The sequence below is a fragment of the Pelophylax lessonae genome (genome assembly GCF_965119305.1).
Source record: "Pelophylax lessonae genome assembly, chromosome: 1".
Lineage (NCBI taxonomy): Eukaryota > Metazoa > Chordata > Amphibia > Anura > Ranidae > Pelophylax > Pelophylax lessonae.
In genome coordinates, this window is record NC_138768.1 from 235,333,228 (window position 1) to 235,353,033 (window position 19,806).

Genomic DNA, 19,806 nt, shown 5'->3' on the forward strand with positions numbered 1-19,806 from the left:
ATGTCCAGAATTCAGAACCAGAACAATCACCCCTTGAAGTAAAAAGGCTTGCACTGCCCCAAAGAAACCCCGTAAGTGATATGGGGACAAGTGCTGGTCGAAAGGGAAGAACCTTTGCCGGAGGATGTAACTATTTCTCTTCCACAGGCAGTGGTGTCAGCGGGGAGCGTCGATAGTTTCAAAAGACTATCAGATGAGCACCTTAAAGACCACAACATACAGGAGTATACAATGTACGGTTAACAGCAAATACACACACACACATCATAGGTTGAACTGGATGGACTGGTGTCTTTTTTCAACCTCACAAACTTTGTAACTATGTAGGATAAGCCCGAAACTTGATCTTGTAATTGGACCAAATAACTTAGTGGAGCCACTTGTCCTGTACCAGGGAGGTCCATAGATCCGGAAACGAGCGAAGATCAAACCAGATACGGGTGAGAGCGCCCCTTCATGCAGAGGAAGCCTTGTCCGCAGGTCTGAAAAAGCCCGCTCGTGGCTTGCCAGAGCAGGTCCTCTTGGAACCTCTGGTGGAGGCCCTGAAGGGCTTTGACCCCGTTCTCAAAACCCGAGGGAAAAAAAGGCCTCTTCTGAGCCGAGAAGAATGGTCCACGCCTACGACAGGGCTCCTTGCCCTTGGCAGCCTGCGGAAGAAGAGTACTTTTCCCCCTTGTGAGACCCTTAATGATGTCATCCAAGGAGGCTCCAAAAAGGCGATCCCTTACAAGGGGGAGATCAGATAAGGCCTTCTTAGAAGTCTGGTCCGCAGACCAGCATTTCAGCCAGATAATATGCCGAAGGTCCACTGCTGATACAGACAGCCTAAAATCAAAGGAGCTGCATCCAAGAGGCATCACAGATAAACTGTAGCCCCTGTACCAACTGATACGCCAACTCCGCAAAGGCAGGGGGAAGTTATTTCCCCTCCAGGTTTTGGCATAAAAGTTTAGCCCATTCGGACAGAATTTGCAACACCAGGACAATAGTAAATACCGGCCTAAGTGCCGAACCAGCCACAGTGAACATATGGAGGGCCAGAGCCTCCGTCCTTTTTCAGAGGGAAAGCTTTATTTAACATGAAAACTGGTGAGTCCACTACTTAGAAGGATACCGCATACCAAAACGCTTAGGGACCACAACAGTGAGTGTTGGACAACCCCACTGTTTTGTGACAATGTTGTCAAAGCAAGCGGAAAAAGGGGAACACTCTCGTCGCTTTGGAGTGCCAAAGAGGACCTACGCCTCCGACGCAACATCAGCCGCATTATCCATTTCTAAAGTTTCACGCACTGACACAATCAGTGCATCCACTAGCGCCTTTTTATGAGCGCTAGAGGAGCAGAGGAATCATCCTCACTATCTGAGCACTCCGGGTGCGTGGACGCAGACCCAGTAGGATGACTTGCGTATGCGGCGGCCAGAACAAATTCAGGATCTGATGAGGCAGGAGAGGGTCGGCGTGCTTTACACTTAGCTCGCATGGAAAACATATCAGGTGAGGGCCGCTGACCGTGATCCCGCAAAGCAGACGTTGACCAAAGGCCCACGAATAGGCCACCTACTGGACATCACAAAAAAAAAGCAGGTCACCTTCCAAGCCCCTCCATAGAGGCCCGAATAATAGGAAATAGCCCACTAAAAAGGGGGCCGTCCGCTGTGACCCTCATGGTCCAGAAGTGCTAAAAAGGGGCAGGTACACTACCCAATGATGGAGGCCAAATAAACCGCCCCCACACTAACCACATGGGCTAGTAGGCCGCAAGTCGCAGACCTAAATTTTTGTGGGCACCCAACCGCTTGGGCGCGAGCCCCAGAGGATTCGGCCGCGTCAGGCGCAGACCCGTGGGTGCTAACTTACCAATTTCAACAGCCCAACAACTGCAACAGGATGCCCAGAGGACATCTCTACTCTAGTCACCAACCCCCAGGGTGGCAAGGAACATTGCTCAACCCCACATTGCGCACCAGTAAAAACCCAGTCAACAGCAACTCCAACAAGCCCCCCTTAAGAGCCTGTGATAAAACAAGCTTATAACCTCATCCAGGGATTGGGAAAGGGGGGGGGCGGAAGACAAACAGTGACCACTGTGACAGGAGTCACTTTGGGCATGGGGGTTGTGGACTCCAAATTCCTTCAGAGAGGTTGGGGGGCACCATGCCCAGCCTTATGGGGCTCTCTTATGTTTAAGTCACCCTGCGTCTGTTATGGATGCAGGGTGACCAAGAGAGTGGTGAACACTGAGAATATGGTTTGGACTACGTCAAATGGGACAATAATATGCATTAACCATATCTATCAGGAAATTGAGATCTATCTTATTTCTTTACAATAACAGGCACAGGAAGTGCAGCTCCTAATTTGGGCATCCAGGAACTAGGAGAGACCGCATGTCTGCTAATCATTGAAGTGCTTTTGTCTAAAATAGGGCTTTTCCATTCACCTATTGTTAAGTGTGCTAATGAGCCCATCTGTCTGTCTGATAGGGGATTTAATTACACAGAGTAATGTGTATTGGGGATCGTATAGAAACCATTGTGTGATGTGGTGGGTGGATCTGTGTAAATAAATCAGGTTGTATTCTCAAAGTGTATATAAAAGTCTGAAAGTTGAGTTAATAAACAGTTCATTCTGGTTTCACTCCAAAACTTGTACTGTCGAGTTATTGGGGTAACTATAGTCAGAATCACGGATCCCGTGTTCCAGAGCTTAGGAAGCAGGTTACTGGCGGAGATACCCAGTCGGTGGTGTCCGGATTCCGTCACAACCACCAACATTTTAGAGTAGCTGAAGGGAAGGACGGGAACCCTGGGGTCCCACTGTCCCAGGGAGGGGCACAACTCCACCCCAAAAACCTCCAGGGAAAGAGGGGGGGGGGAACAGGTACTTAACATACCAGGAACAGTGTGGGCACTGCTTCAGATAGACAACCACTCCATCAGAATGGGGGGCTGTCAGCTAGGAGGAGCGCTGCGACTCAGGCCAAGGCCAGGTCATATGCGCCCTCGCGAGACGTTTAACTCGCAGGCCAGCCCCCATCCAGTGGGGCTATGTCGCATCACCCAGATCATCCAGTCCATCACCCAGTCTGGCAGTTGATAGTAGATTCTCACAGGAACTAAATAAAGATAGGAAAAAGCTCCATTTAAAAACTGAAAAAATTGCCTGGACTAGAGATCCCAGCAAGGAACTAGGTCCTTATTCCGGACAAGGCAGAAAAAAACTGAGTGCCTATAGCGGAGAGTGGGAGTATACCCCCTGGGACTGCCCCATAGGCAAAGTCAAGCATTTTCCTGCCTAGTTTCCAACTTCTGTAGGGGACAATATAAACCCAATGGTCAAGAAGATAAAGAGTAGTGTTCGTCCATGAACGAAAGAGAAAAAAAAAAAAAATCAGGTAGCGTGAATTAGGCTTAAGAGCCTAGATAAGACCAGAAGATGCCTGCATTATAATCCCTCTGCTGATTTACCCTCTTCTTAAGAGCCATTTTGAAAATTGCACATTTCAAACTTATATAATCTTAAATAACAAAACCTGAAGTATGCATAGAGAAGAGCTTTGTAGTAAAGAAATTCACGGAAATATGATCTAATATAAAACAAAATTTCTTTATTATGTTTGAAGATTCTTAAAAAATGTTGTACAAAACTATGTCCATTAGTTCTCCATGTAAAGGCATGGTTTAAATCACTATGGGCAATACCTTGAAATGCTTGAATCTCATTACAAGGGACTAGGTCAATACACCAATTTCCTACTGAAAAGCACGCTAAATATAAAATACTTTATACGGTTGTGTTTGGAAGCATCCCCCCTGGATTGCAAAGTTATTTAAAACTACTGTCCATCTGACCAAGCCAGCACATTGTAAACTACGAAGCAATACAGATATACACAGTTGGTGCACTCAAAAACTGGATTTTTGACTTACCGCAAAATCCTTTTCTCTTAAGCTCATTGACAGACGCAGAATCCATATCGTGATATCCATAGGGTTATACTGCCCCCTACAGAAGTAGGACACTAGGCAGGAAAAAAGTTCTGGCCACACCTATGGGCAGTCCCAGGGGGTATATCCTCTCTCTCCCTGCTATAGGATGTCAGTTATGTAACAAAGCAGTGTCAGAGACTCATACCAACCCAACTCAAAATAGAGGGGCGGGTACTGCGTCTGTCAATGAGCTTAAGAGAAAAGGATTTTACGGTAAGTCAAAAATACAGTTTTCTCTGTCGCTCATTGACAGACACAGAATCCATATCTTGATATCCATAGGGACGTCCCAAAGCAGTGCCATAAATGAGGGGTGGGATAACAGAAATAAAATCCAATCCAGAAGGCCAAAACAGAGCCAACCAGAAGAACAGAGGACTCATCGAAACAAGAAGATGAGACCCACCTGAAAAAAACAAAACCCCCCGAGGTAGACCAAAGGTCCCCTCAAACAGCAGCCTGCAAAACCTTGCGGCCAAAAGAGGCATCCGCCGATGCCAGCACATCAACCTTATAACATTTTGTAAAGGTATGAACCGACAACCAGGTAGCCGCCTTGCAAACCTGAAGCACCGACGCCTGATGGCAGAAGGCCCAGGAAGCACTAAGAGACTAAGCAGAGTGCGCCTTAACAGGGAACAGAGGAACCCGACCCTTAATAGAATAAGCCTGCACCACCGTCTGTCTGGTCCATCTGGAGATAGTCACGGCAGACGCAGGCAACCCCTTTCTAGGGCCATCCGTGATCACAAAAAGTGAATCAGCCTTACAAAAAGAGTCAGTAGTAGCCAAGTACACCCTGATCGCCCGAACCACATCCAAGGAATGTAACGCAAACTCCCGAGGATGACTGGGCTTAGGACACAGGGAAGGTAACACAATATCCTCATTCAAGTGAAAGTCGGAAACCACCTTAGGAAGGAAGGATGGATTCGGACGAAGAACCCCCTTATCCCTATTAACCACCAGATAGGGGGAACAACAGGACAACGCAGCCAGTTCAGACACCCTGCGTGCAGAAGTGATAGCAACCAAAAAGGCCAACTTCTGGGATAAGGTAAGCAAGGGAATCTCCCTAATATTTTCAAAGGGAGGTTTCTGGAGAACCGACAACACCAAATTAAGATCCCAGGGCGGCAAGGGCGAGCGCACCGGAGGAGCCAGGTGCCGCATCCCCTGGATGAAATTCCGCACCAGAGAATGAGTAGCCAGTGGCCTCTGGAAGAAGATCGCCACTGCTGAAACCTGACCCTTGATAGTGCTCAAGGCCAGCTTCTGCTCAACCCCCCGTTGCAGGAAGGCCAATATCCGAGCCACCGAGTAAGAACGTGGAGGAACCCCGAGGGACACACACCACGCGATATAAGACTTCCATGTGCGATGATAGATCTTTCTGGAAGTCGCTCTCCTCCCTTTAATCAGAGTTGGAATAACTGAAACAGACAAACCCCTGTCCTTCAGCACCTGGCTCTCAACAGCCAAGCCGTCAAAGCCAGTGATCGTAAAGCAGGATGGAAGATCAGTCCCTGAGACAGCAGATCCTCCCTGAGAGGAAGTAGCAAAGGAGCATCCGCGACCAGCCTGACCAAGTCGGCGTACCAGGCCCGACGAGGCCAGTCCGAAGCCACTATCCTGCAAAGAAGTTTCGGCAGCAACTTGAGAGGAGGAACGGCATACAGCAGCTGATACTGCCCCCACGGAGCAACCAGCACGTCTGCGGCGTCCGCCAGAGGATCGCAGGAGCGTGCTACAAACCTCTGCACCTTCCTGTTGAGTCGAGATGCCAACAGATCCACGTCTGGGGTGCCCCAATGAAGGCACAACTGGTGAAACACCTCTGGATGAAGAGACCATTCCCCTTGATCCAAGGTCTGACGGCTGAGAAAGTCCGCCTGCCAATTTTCCACGCCCGGAATGTGAACTGCGGAAAGAGCCGGAACAAACTGTTCTGCCCAACGAAGAATGCCGGCCACTTCCACGGCCGCCAGAACACTCTTGGTGCCCCCTTGGTGATTGACATAAGCCACGGCTGTGGCATTGTCCGACTGAATCCGAACCGGGCAGCCACGAAGATGCTCGGTCCAGTGAACCAGGCAAAGCCTGATCGCTCTCAGTTCCAACACATTTATCAGCAACCTGAACTCTTCCAGGGACCAGAGCCCCTGAGCAGACAGCCTGCCGAGAACCCCTCTCCAGCCGCATAGACTGGCATCCGTGGTGACAATCGTCCAATAGATCAGAAGAAAGGACTTACCCTGCCTGAGCATCGGAGTCCGAAGCCACCAAATCAGAGACTCCCTGGTCCGCTCGCTCAGCCGGATCAGATTGTCCAGGGAATCCGGATTCTGGTATCATTTGAGAAGAATCTCCTTTTGGAGAGTCCGCGTATGAAACTGAGCCTGCGGAGACTCCGCACAGAGGAGGAGGTCGTCCAGGTAGCCCAGAACCGATATGTCCTACTGCCACAACAGCGCCAGAACTGGGGCCAAAACCTTTGTGAAACCCCGGGGAGCAGAGGCGAGACCAAAGGGTAACGCCACAAACTGAAAATGGTCCTCTCCCACAGCAAAGCGCAGAAACCGCTGGTGTCCTGCGTAAATGGGCATCCTTGATGTCTATGGACGCCAGAAAATCCCCCTAATGCAGGGAGGCCACCACTGTGCGAATGGACTCCACTCCTTGTTGCATCAAGTCCTGCACTGCCCCCAACAGAGCCGTTAGGCGATCCGGGGACAGTCGCATATTGGAAGGGAAGAACCGCACCGGTAGAAGCGATCGAAACCCGATCTTGTGTCCCGACCATATGACCTCGTGAACCCATTTGTCTTGAATCCTGGAGAGCCACGGGTCCGGGAACCGGCGAAGACGCCCCACCCCACCCCCACCCCTGATATGGGTGGGGGCGCACCTTCAGGCTGAAGCGGTCTTATCCTCAGGTCTGGAAAGACCGTATTTTTGCTTACCGGACCAGGGTCTCTTGAAAGCCCCCAGGGGGGCTTTGGAGGGCTTCGCCTTGTCGCCCGCCCCGGAGGAGCGAAAAAACTTCTTGTGAGCTGAAAAGGAAGGTCCCTGTCTGCGGCCAGGTTCCTTACCCTTATAAGCCTGTGATAGAAAGGTGCTCTTGCCCCCAGTGAGATCCTTGATAATCTCACCCAAGGTAGCACCAAACAGGCGATCCCCCTGAAAAGGGAGATCAGTCAAAGCTTTTTTGGAAGCCTGATCCGCCGACCAGCACTTCAATAATAGCATGCGCCGGAGGACCACCGCCGAGATAGACACACGCCCCAGCAATGTGTCCAGCGCGGAGTCACAAACAAACAGTAGTCCCTGCACCATTTGCTCCAGCAACTCCGCCACGGAGGGTGGGAGACTTCTCCCCTACAGGTCATGGCGTAACAGCTTGGCCCATTCCGTCAACGTCTGTGAAACCAGAGCAATGGTAAACACTGGCCTCAAGGCTGACCCTGCCAGGGAGAATATGGAACGGTACACAGATTCCGCCCTACGATCAACTGGATCCTGAAAGGACGGGGAATCCTCCAACGGGATAACAGTAGCCTTATTTAGTCTGGAAACCAGCGGATCCACCGAAGGTGGCACTGTCCATTTTTTAAGGAGGGACTCTTCAAACGGGTAGCGCCTAGCAATCCGTTTGGGCATCCCAGGGGGTAGTTTTGGACGGACCCACTCCTTAATGATATCGTCAAAGCCTTTGGGAAAAGGAAACACCTTCGCCACCCTGGAGGGCTTGCGAGTGCCAAAGGCAACTTCCGTATAGGCTGCATCCGCAGGTGCAACCTCCAGTTTTAGGGTCTCCCGGACAGACACAATCAGTGCGTCCACCAGTGCCTGGTCTTGCGCTATGGCGGAGGCAGAAAGGTCATCCTCACTATCAGGGGAGACGGGGCACGGGACAGCAGCCCCAGAGGAGGAACCCGCAGCAGCAGCGACTGGCTCAGGATCAGAATCTGAGGCATCAGACGAGACAGGGGTAGGCGGGGGTCGCTTTTTAGGCCCCCGTCCCTGACAGGCCACCTCCACCCGGGACACAAATGACTCCAGGACCGCCGAAAGCGCATCATTGGTGAGCAGAGAATTGGAGAGCCCCGCGACCACCTCGAGGGGATCAGGTGGGGACACATGTGCAGCAGGGTCCATGGCAACACCAGGGGAACCCGTCAGCAAAGTATGACAAAATTGAAAACCTTGAGACCCCCGCAGAGAGAGAGACCCCCAAAAGGCTCACCACAGGATGCACCAGAGTTCAAAAGGACTGCTCTAAGCGTTGTATACATGACAAGGAAGTCCAGTGGAGCGAGCTTCCCGGGTCTAGGGACGGGCTCCGCCCCCTCACACGCCCTCAGTAACTCCCACAGCTGCCCAGCTCTGCAAACAAAACGAGCTGGGTGTACCAAGATGGCCGCCGCCATGAGCCACACGAGGGACTCCAGGAAAATGGCGGCCCCGCGCGCTGCGGTGGGAAGGGGGGTCCCCACATCACTAACAGACGATCGATCGGCAAGAAGGCCCTGGGAAGCCAGGGAAGAAGCCCCCCGCACAACAGCCGTCTGCACTGTCGGGACCCCCCCACCCCCTTAGCGGCCTTCACGAACAGCTAGCCACCCCACACACACAGGGGGGAGGGACACCACGGGGGGGGGTGCACAGGGGAACAGAGGGGAACCCAGATTAGTGGGGGTCCGACCGTCCCAGGGAGGGGCCCAGGTCCACCCCAGAGTCAGCCATGAGGAGAAAGGGGGGAAGCATTTACTCACCATACCGGAACAGAGCGGGCGCCAATCCAGACAAAACCCCTCGCCGCCCAGTGGGGGGGGTGTCGGCCAAAGGAGACGCTGCGACTCGGCCGTCGACCGGTCGTATGCGACTCGGCAGGACGTTTAACCCGCGGGCCAGTCCCCGTCCAGCGGGACTATGTGGCGGCCAACCCAGCGCGGAGCTGGGCCTGCACGCGCTCGTAGGCCGGCTGGGGTGACCACTGGATCTCAGCATCCAGCCCGTCGCCCACATCCGGCATAATTGCTTGAAGATCTCACAGGAACAACTGGAGAAAAAAGCTAACTAAAAAAAGATTTATCCAAAAAAACTTGCCCAGACCAGAGATCCCAGCAGGCCCTTACTCCTGACTAGGCAGAAAAAAACGGACATCCTATAGCAGGGAGAGAGAGGATATACCCCCTGGGACTGCCCATAGGTGTGGACAGAACTTTTTTCCTGCCTAGTGTCCTACTCCTGTAACCCTATGGATATCAAGATATGGATTCTGCATCTGTCAATGAGCGACAGAGAAAAAAGCTTGGTTCTACGATATATGTATTGTTCCATATTTCAAGGATTAGCTGATGATTCAAGGTTGAAAAGCTAGAAATGCCTGTAATGGGGGTTTTCAATATACACTACATGATCACAAGGTTTGGGGTGCCTGCCTTTACATGCACATGAACTCTAATGGCATCCCAATCTTAGTTCGTAGGGTTCAATACAGAGTTGGCCCACCCTTTGCAGCTATAAGAGCTTCAACTCTTCTGGGAAGGCTGTCTACATGGTTTAGGAGTGTGTCTATGGTCAGGCCAGTCAAAGTCCTCCACCCCAAACTCGCTCATCCATGTCTTTATGGATCTTTGTGCACGGGTGCGCAGTCATGGTGGAACAGGAAGGGGCTATCCCCAAACTGTTCCCAAAAAGTTGGGAGAATGAAATTGTCCAAAATGTCTTGGTATGCTGGCCCCTTAAGAAGTTCCTTCACTGGAACCAAGGGGCCAAGTCCAACCCCTGAAAAAAAACCCAGCACCATAATCTTCCTTCCACTAAATGATTTGGAGCAGTGCAAAAAGCAAGGTCCATAAAGACATGTATGAGCAAGTTTGGGGTGAAAGAACTTGACTGGCTTGCACAAAGTCCTGACCTCAGCCCAATAGAACACCTTTGGGGTGAATTAAAGCAGAGACTGCAAGACAGGCCTTCTGGTCCACATCAGTGCCTGACCTCTCAAATGCGCTTGTGGAAAAATGATCAAACATTTCCATAGACACACTCCTAACCTTGTGGATAGCCTTCCCAGAGGGGTTAAAGCAAATATAACTGCAAAGGGTGAACCAACTCAATATTGAAACCTACGGACTAAGACTGGGATGCCATTAAAGTTCATGTGCATGTAAAAGGCCCAATACTATTGGCAATATAGTGCATGGCGTGTTTTCTTTTTAAGATTTTTGCCACATATATTTATAGTTTGCAAGTGTTTTTTTGTTGTTTTTTTTTTGTAATGTATATGTGAGCTTTGTCCTTCAGTCTTCCCATCCAGTGTACCTAAACAGTGAAAGCCAGTGGAAAGCTGTTTAAAATATTTGCCAATTGAAAAAATGTGTTATAAGTTACAGCACATATCCTTAAATTTCTTTACTACAAAACTCTTTCCTATTTTTACATTTCAAATTAAACAAGGACATTTAAAAATGTCAATGATGTTTTAAGTAACCAACGGTAAACATTATTTATAGCAAATATTCTATAGTAAGCCAAAATATAGCAACCTTCATCTGAAGTGTCTTTTTCTATAAGGAGTTTTTTAAAGGTTTGTCCACCTTTTTTTCCACAACTTTGTACCATAGCCTAAACAAGGATAGAAAAAAAAAAAACCATTAGGAAAAACAAGATTGATGCAACAATCAATTATAAACATGTGTTTGAAAAAAACAAAAAAAAACAAAAAAGAGGTGTATACAATATATACAGTGCATAAACGAGTACACCCTAACACATTCGTAAGAAAACCTTTACTTTCCTTTCAGAATCAACATTTTCTATGGGACACTATACTACAAAATACTCCCACAAATACGGGCCATTGATTGCAACCAAGATTTCTTAATTTGCACACAAAGTATTTTTCATAACAGATTAATTTTCAAGACCATGTTGCAAAAATGAATACACCCCAATCAAAGTCTTAGTAGCAAAGCTAAATTTTAGACAACAAAATCCTGATAGGAATTTAACCGCATGTGAGTCTAATACATGATTAAATTAAATTAAACAGGTGTCCAACAGACAGCAGATTATAAAAGGGCATTCAGATTAAATTTGAGGCGCTACCTTGCATTTCAAAACGTGTTCATATACGTGCATAAAAAAATATATAATAAAAAAATGCTCTATTATATCAAAAAACATTCCATTAATCAAGTGCTATTTAAACAAAAAAATTTCCATATCTGCATTTCTTCCAATACACCACGTGCATATAAGTGCTCCTCCACTTTAAAATAAGAGGGCCACTCACCAGAGTGCTTTAGCCTCCAGGACCCTCTCTGCTTTCATGGAGCTCGGTTATTCCAGCATTAGCTCATCCTAAATCCACATTCATCAGATAAAGGTAACCAGATATCACAAGGTCTCCCTAGCTTTAACAGGTTTAAATAGGTTTAAATAGGTTTCCTTGGTGTCAAGTAGGGCTGCGCATCTTCACTTACCTCACGATTTGATGCATCACTGCAGCCCAGCCCAGCCCACTGCCCAATGGTTTTCAAAACTTTATAAAAAACAAACAATCAAGCAGTCACAAATTAAAGAATCCTTTTTATTTTCATTTGCTTAAAAGGACACTTCCCTTGAAATTGTCATGGCCTGCAAGCCCTGCATACTTTAGTGCACTTGCACTGCAAACATATAGGAAGGTCTGAAAATGAAAATCGCATAGCAGAGACAGACAACAACACTAGTATTTTACTAGAAGTAAGAGTAAAATTAGTAAAAAAAAACTGTAGTAGTGCAGTTTACTTTTTCATAAAAGAAAATATTAATATAAGGTCTACCACCTTTTAAAGTACAACTATAGGCAAAACTTTTTTGATTTTGGATAAAGTTTTGCCTATAGTTGTACTTTAAAGCCAAGATAGAAGCCAGCCAGCCAGCCAAGCTAATATTCTTGTGAAAATGGTCATCATAAATTCCCACAAAACATTATATATAAATCCTTTTATGTGAATATATGCATTGCAATAAATTCCAGGTGTGCCATAACCTGTCCTCTACAAAACAGAGCACTTCCTGACTAGTAGCAAACATCAAGGGTGAACCTGGCAATAGTGCACTGCTGCATAACTTCCATGTTCACCGAGATGTTTGTTTCCCTCTGCAACTGCCAGTCAACTCTAGTGAGTTGATGGCCACTAGAAGGGAGTTATAAATATAAGCTTTAAGCTTATCAATTCACTTATGTCACTTTTATGTCACTTACTTTACAGAAAACGTTACCTGTCCTGCAGACAGTCTCTGTCTCTACCACGATTAAACCCAACTGAAGCCAAGCCAAGCCACCATTAGAGGAAGGAAAACCCTTGACAGAGTAAATCATCAACTGAAGCTTAAACCTTGAGTAAATCTTCATGGGATCACAAAAAAACACACAACACGATTGTCTGCATCAGAATCATGAGAAGAAAGGTTTGGCATTGGCACACTGGTACAACTCAAGGCATATGGGTTAGGTAGGTCAGGTTTGTGTGCATTTCTGATCCAGTAAAGATTTAATCAAGGTTTTACGCTTCAATGTTTAATTGATTTAATCTTTCAAGGATGTCCTTTCCTGTACCGTGGCTGGCTTGCCTTCAGTTGTCTAGATAGATAAACTTTTACCTTTAGTATTTGTTTGGTTGAGGGAACCCCCTACACTTGCTATTGCTACAGAGTACAAAAGACACCAGACAGACATGCGTTGCAATAAATTCCAGGTGTGTGCTGCCATAACCTGTCCTCTACAAAACAGAGCACTTCCTGACTAGTAGCAAACATCAAAGGTGAACCTGGCAATAGTGCACTGCTGCATAACTTCCATGTTCACAGTGATGTTTGTTTCCCCCTGCAACTGCCAGTCAACTCAAGTGAGTTGATGGCTGCTAGAGGGGAGTTATATAAATATAAGCTTAAGCTTAAATATCAATTCACTTATGTGAATGGACCATTTTTGAAAACAAGCCATTCTCCATCTCTCCAGTGCCAGAAAAGCTGTAAAAAATATAAAATGTTCCAGGTTCACTGTGATTGTGTTTGCCCCTGCCATTGCCAGTCAACTAAACACAGTGTGTGTGTGTCGTGACTCGTGACAACTCAAAAGCTTATACGCAGCTCTAGCATCAACTCAACACACACACACTATGTGTGTGTGTGTGTTGAGTTAATGCTAGAGCTGCGTTATAAGCTCTTGAGTTGTCACGACAGTCAGTCATGTTACAGAAAGAAAACTTTACCTGCACTGCACTGAGCAGCACTCTACCACGTCGATTACATCTGTAACTGAAGCCAAGCTAGCCAACAAGCCACCATTAGAGGAAGGAAAATCCTTGAGAGAATAAATTGTCAACTGAAGCTTTACCTTGAGGAAATCCTATGGGGTCACATTCACAAACTCACAAATATAGTATATTACACAAGAATCCACAATTGGGGTTTTTATTTGTGATCCAATAAGATAAGATTTACTCGAGGTTAAGCTTCAAATGTACAAGTTATTTCTCTCAATGATTTTCCTTCCTATAATGCTGGCAACGTGGCTGGCTTGGTGTCAGTTGTCTAGAAGAAAATACACTTTAATATAATTTATTTGGTTGAGGGTTAAATGAACCCCTGCCTACTTGTCTAGACACTTTTAGTGTGAAGCAACGGATTATGGATTGGCAATGGACACATTGGACAGGACAATCTTCAAAAACAAACCATCAGTGCTATAAAGCTATAAAACAACACTGGTGTGACTGGCAGACTGAATTAGTAATTACTAATTCATTAAAAACATGAATTAGTAATTATTGCAGTGCTTAGCATTTAGGAACATGTAGGTTTTTCTGTAAGAACACTAGCTGATCCACATGCTCAGGTTTCAGACTGCTTCTTTTCGCTGTTATAACATCTCCTGCAGTAGAGAAAACCCACTCTGCAGATACACTTGTACCTGGGATACACAAGTATTGCTTTGACAGCTGAGAGAGGAGGGGAAATATGACCTCATGCTCACGCCACCATTTCAAATGGTCCTCAGTGAGAGGCAGAGGTGGGGTTTTACAATATTTTTCCATTTAGTCTTCTGCCGTGGCATAGGGGGTCTTAGGTTCTATTGCACCATCAGTGAAAGACTGCCCCAGCAAAGTCATGAGCAGCGATGTTGTGGCCTTTTTTTTGGGAGGAGAATTGCTGTCCACAATGGGTGTTTCTTCTTCCAGTTGTTTTTTCCCTAGGCACTTCATCCACATTTGTCCTTCTATTAGATGTAATCTGTGTTTGAACAAAAGATAATAGTATAAGAAGAGCTGAACTGACTAAGAGTGTTATTCAATGATGAGGTATGGGAAACCACACGGTAATCCATACCATACAGTTCCACTTCCCACACCGCATCAGTGAATCAGGGCTTGTTATTACACAACACAATGTAGCTGCGCTTCTAGCTGTCTGGGAGGAAACATGATGAAATTCTAATTACCTCCAAAGATGCAGCCTCCTCAGACACTCCTCTCTATATCTCCGATCTCTCCTCCTCTGTGAGAATAAAAGGCAGTCCTTTAAAGCGAGGATCCAGTGCAGAGGCTGTATGAAGGATCTTCTTCTCTGCCTCACTGCTGTACCTCTTCAGGAGATCCGTTTTGATGGCATTCTTGATCTCATGGGTCATGGGTGTGTCTCCCATGGTGTCTGTCATGCTCTGGAGCAGTTGTGCATTTAGAGGGGCAATGAAAGACACTGTTGGGTTGCACTCTTCTGACATCAGCAAGGTTGCATCCTTCATTGGCTTTAATGCACTCACAGCGACCTCAGCATTTGACACATCTGTTTCATTAAGAGTGCAGAGATCATACTCTCCTTTTTCTGACTTCTGGAGACAGCAAGGTGGCACAAACTGCAGGTTGTTGTTCTAAGAACCTCTCGACCATGTCATATGCGCGGTTCCATCTTGTTGGCACATCAGTTATTAGCTTATGATTCTTCAGGCCCAGACATTTCTGTTTCTCTTTTAGACAGTGGCTTGCTCTAGTGCTGCGATGAAAGAATGTGGATATTCGTCGCACTCTGGCGAGAAGCCTGGAGAGCGTGGCCCCTTTCAGTGCCCGCTGACATGCAAGATTGAGTGTATGAGCAAAACATTTAACATGAGGAAATTTACCAACTTGAGCTGCAACTATCATGTTCGCCGCAATGTCAGTCACAAGCACTACAGATTTATCAGACAGCTGCCATTCTTCCATGACATGAGACAGTAGCTCTGCCAGATGAGCCCCTGTGTGAGACTAGCGTCTTCAAAAGGTAGCGAAACCCTGAGTTGTCCACAACTGAGTAAGGCCGTAGGTCCTTGGCGATGAAAGCTGCCACAGCTTTGGCTAGTTTCTTCCCTTTTTCAGAGTTGGGCGGATAAGTTGACAGTACGGCATCAATTATTGGCTGATCTGGGTCTAGCAGTCTTTCCGTGGCAGTGGTGGCACTGCTGGTGGCGGCAGGTGTTACTAACTCAGTGAAAACGGCTAACATGGTTTCTCAAGTTCATAGTATTCCCTAGGTATTTAATTTTGTGTGACAGGCTTTACACACGGCGTGTGTCTTGTCCAACTCATGCTTCCCTGTGTTTTCTTAAAATCCGAAATGTGCCCAGATGTTTGCTCTTAAAACGCTAGGTGCATTTTTATCTCTCGATCTTTTTCTCCTTCTGCCATTACCATACTACCACGTTTGTGACAGAGACGGATGACGTAAGTTGCCAAACACTGTCAGTGTTTAAAAAAAAAAAATAGCACTTGTAAACTAAACAGCAACAAGCAAGCAACATATTTCATAAAATATGACTGTCTGTCTGTCAGTCCCTCTTATGCATGCACTGAGCCAGAGCCACTGAGACCCCCCCTTACCCCACAGCTGCCTGCCTGACTGACACTGACAGTCAGAGAGACCCCCCCTTCCCCCACAGCTGAGCTGCCTGTGACAGTGACACTGACAGAGAACCCCCTCCCCCCACAGCTGAGCTGACAGCCTGACACACTGACAGAGACCTGGAAGTCCCACACCTTCCCCAATCCCCCACAGCACTGACAAACACTGATTCTCCCTCTTGCCCAGACCCCCACAGCTGACACTGACCCCCCACTGACACTCAGAGACCCCCCCTGGCTGCCAGCTTGCCAATGCAGAACAGTACCCCCGGGCCCCGACCGACCGTCCCCTGTCCCAGGCCCCCCCCATGACAGACATCCCCCAGATACAGCCTCGAGACCCCATGAATGATTAATACAATTATTCGTTAGGACTTAACATACCTGCTGTGTGACTGTGTGGGTTGTTGTGCACTGCATTGCAGAGGAGGACCGATGCTGTACTTCTCTCAGGGCTCAGTGGCGGGCGGCTGGCGTCACTGGCAGTTACGTGACGGCTGGGCCTGGGACGGGACGATCACGGTGAGGCGGGCTGCGATGGGGACGCTTGGGCTCCAGGTCCTAGATGCTGGCTGCATGCAACACTCGGGGCTCCTGTGTGGAGTGTGGACTGGCTTGGCTGGCTGGCTTCTTGGCTGCAAGGCCCCAGATGGGACGCCGATACACAAGGGGGATGTTCTTGCTGTGCCTCGGCCCGGGCCAAAGAGAGGGAAGAGGAGGGGTGGAGCCTTTTTATTAAGCTCCCGCATTAATCCAACAATCAGCTGTCATCTTGTGATTTCCCGCACTAATCCACCAGTCAGCTGTGATCTTGTGACTTTTTTCTCCCATGCGCGATAGGCCGTGGCTGATGATGTCATTTCCTAATCGATGTTGCCGGCACTCCGCATCGATGCAGAATCGCGAAGGGTCGAATCGCGATGCATCGATGCTCCGATTATATTCCGCAGGCCAAGTGTCAAGTCAGGCTCAGTAGCATCGGTAGATGTTCCCAGAATAAAGCACATAGCAAATGATCATGCAATATGTTTTATTAAAAATGCTTTGTTACAACAAATAGATAAACTCACATTTGTGTGTGCCTCAAAGTAGCACCCACTACAATCGTATTGTTACGTGTGACCAGCGCTGTCCACACTCCGAATCGGCGTGCGTTCCACTGGGCCGAACGTTGCGAAACCAGAAGTATCCCTGCTACACTGGGCCTCAAAGCATTTCACTGGAAGGCTTCATCAGGAAGTCGTATAGCGGGCATATTTTCAGTGTATCATATATCCCATTCGTGGCTTTTTATTGGTTTCCTTGGTAATAAATATGATTTACCCAGGAAGTGTATGTAAATCAAATCGGTTTCATTGGATGGTTTAAAATTTTGTGTAGGGTTGACGGCTCCTGCCACCCACCGTCTGACTCGAGTGGTCCCATACAGTCTCTAAAACGTTTTATTAACAATTGTCTTGTCAAAGGCATTAACTAATCTTAAAATAATGATTTCTCTCTTACAATTACTACATACACATTCATTTTTGGACTATTTAACCATTTGCCGACCGCCAGCAGTACATATACTGCAGCAGGTAGACTCTGTCCCGCGAAACAATGTAACTGTACGTCGCTACATGGGACCGCGAGTGGAGGTGGGCACGTGCCCATTAATATCACAGGGGGAGCCAATCAGCGGAACCCCCTGATCGCTCCCCATGAAGACAGAACGGCGGTCTCCTGTTGTAAACACGGCAGACCGTTGTTCTGTCAGTAATGAACACAGGGATCCCAGTGTTCCTCTTATTTAGGAACACAGGTCCCTGTGTTCATTCAGTAAATACATCCCCCCACAGTTAGAAAGCACCCCCTAGGGACACATTTAACCCTTTAACCGCCCCTTGATGTTAATCCCTTTCCTGCCAGTGTCCTTAGTACAGTAACAGTGCATATTTTTAGCACTGATTACTGTAGTAATGTCACTGGTTCCACCAAAAGTGTCAAAAATGTCAGTTAGGTGTCTGATCTCTCTGCCGCAATGTCGCAGTCCGCTAAAAATCACTGATCTCCGCCATTACTAAAAATAAATAAATAAAAATGACAAATCTTTCCCCTAGTTTGTAGACACGATAACGCTTGGACAAACCAATCAATATACACTTATTGGGATTTTTTTTACCAAAAAGGTTTAGCAGAATACAATTGGCCTCAAATGGCGAAAAAGAAAAATTGATTTTTAAATTTTTTTTATTTGGAATGTTATATAGCAAGAGAGTTTAAAAAATTGATTTTTGTAAGAACTTACTGTAAAAACCTTTTTGAGTCCATTGACAGACACAGCTCCTATTCTTCTTTTACCATTTGGTTATGCTGCCCCCAGAAGTAGTAGTACTAGGCAGGGAAAAAAAGCAATTCAACACGCCCACGGGGGCTGTCCCTATAGGCATAACCCCACACACCCTGCTCCAGCAAACCAGTTTCGTTGCAATTAGTGAAAAGAAGACACAAACCATCCCCATATCAGAGTGTCGGGTGCTGCGTCTGTCAATGGACTCAAGAGAAAAGGATTTTTCAGTAAGTTCTTGCAAAAATTCATTTTTTTCTGTCATCCATTGACAGATGCAGCTCTTATGCTTCTTTTACCATTGGGACGTCCCAAAGCAGTGTAGGCATGAAGGGTGGGGAAAAACACAAACAGACAGTAAAACGTAAACTCCAAAGGCTAAACTTAGCCAACTAGGTAACAAGGAGCTCAACCAGGAACAACAGGAGCTCACCCATGAAAGAAAAAACCCCTAAAGAGAAAAGAAAAGGATTCTCTCATGAAAAAACAGCCTGCAAAACCATGCAGCCAAAGGAAACATCCGAAGATGCCAACAAATCTACCTTGTAGAGTTTTGTAAAAGTGTGCACAGACTACCTAGTCGCTGCTTTACAAACTTGCACTACTGAGCCCTGAAGGTGAAAAGTCCAAGAGGCACTCAGCGCTCTAGTACAAACCCGATTCCACAAACTTTGGGGCACTGTACAAATTGTGAATTAAAAAGGAATGGACTAATTTACAAATCTCAAACTTATATTTTATTTACAATATAATATAGATAACATATCAAATGTTGAAAGGGAGACATTTTGAAATGTCATGCCAAATATTGGCTCATTTTTGATTTCATGAGACCTACACATTCCAAAAAAGTTGGGACAGGTAGCAATAAGAGGCCGGAAAAGTTGAATGTACATATAAGGAACAGCTGGAGGACCAATTTGCAACTTATTAGGTCAATTGGCAACATGATTGTGTATAAAAAGAGCCTCTCAGAGTGGCAGTGTCTCTCAGAAGTCAAGATGGGCAGAGGGTCATCAATTCCCCCAATGCTGCGGTAAAAATTAGTGGAGCAATATCAGAAAGGAGCTTCTCAGAGAAAAATTGCAAAGAGATTGAAGTTATCATCATCTACAGTGCATATCATCATCCAAAGATTTAGAGAATCTGGAACAATCTCTGCGTGTAAGGGTCAAGGACAGAAAACCATACTGGATGCCCGTGGTCTTAGGGGCCTTAGAAGTCACTGCATCACATACAGCAGGGCTTCCCAAACTTTTTTGGGCCGAGACCCACTTATGAATACAGATTTTTTTCGGGACCCACTTGCTTGTAATTGAATTGTAAAGCGCTACAGAATTAAGGTATAGCGTGCCCCCTTTCAATGCAGAGAGACCAGCGTGCCCCTTTTCAATGCAGAGAGACCAGCGTGCCCCCTTTCAATGCAGAGATCCCAAGCATGCCCCCTTTCAATGCAGAGATGCCAGCATGCCCCCTTTCAATGCAGAGATGCCAGCATGCCCCCTTTCAATGCAGAGATGCCAGCATGCCCCCTTTCAATGCAGAGATGACAGCATG

General features: G+C 46.9%; 1 protein-coding gene across 1 annotated transcript in view; it reads right to left on the bottom strand.

Annotated features, from left to right (window-relative positions):
* KNTC1 (kinetochore associated 1) overlaps positions 1 to 19,806 on the bottom strand; it is a 792,142-nt gene that overhangs the window by 632,657 nt on the left and 139,679 nt on the right. The window contains exon 5 of the mRNA XM_082256649.1: positions 10,545 to 10,623. Within this exon, the coding sequence (XP_082112775.1) occupies positions 10,545 to 10,623 (79 nt within the window). The remainder of the gene's footprint in view (positions 1 to 10,544; positions 10,624 to 19,806) is intronic.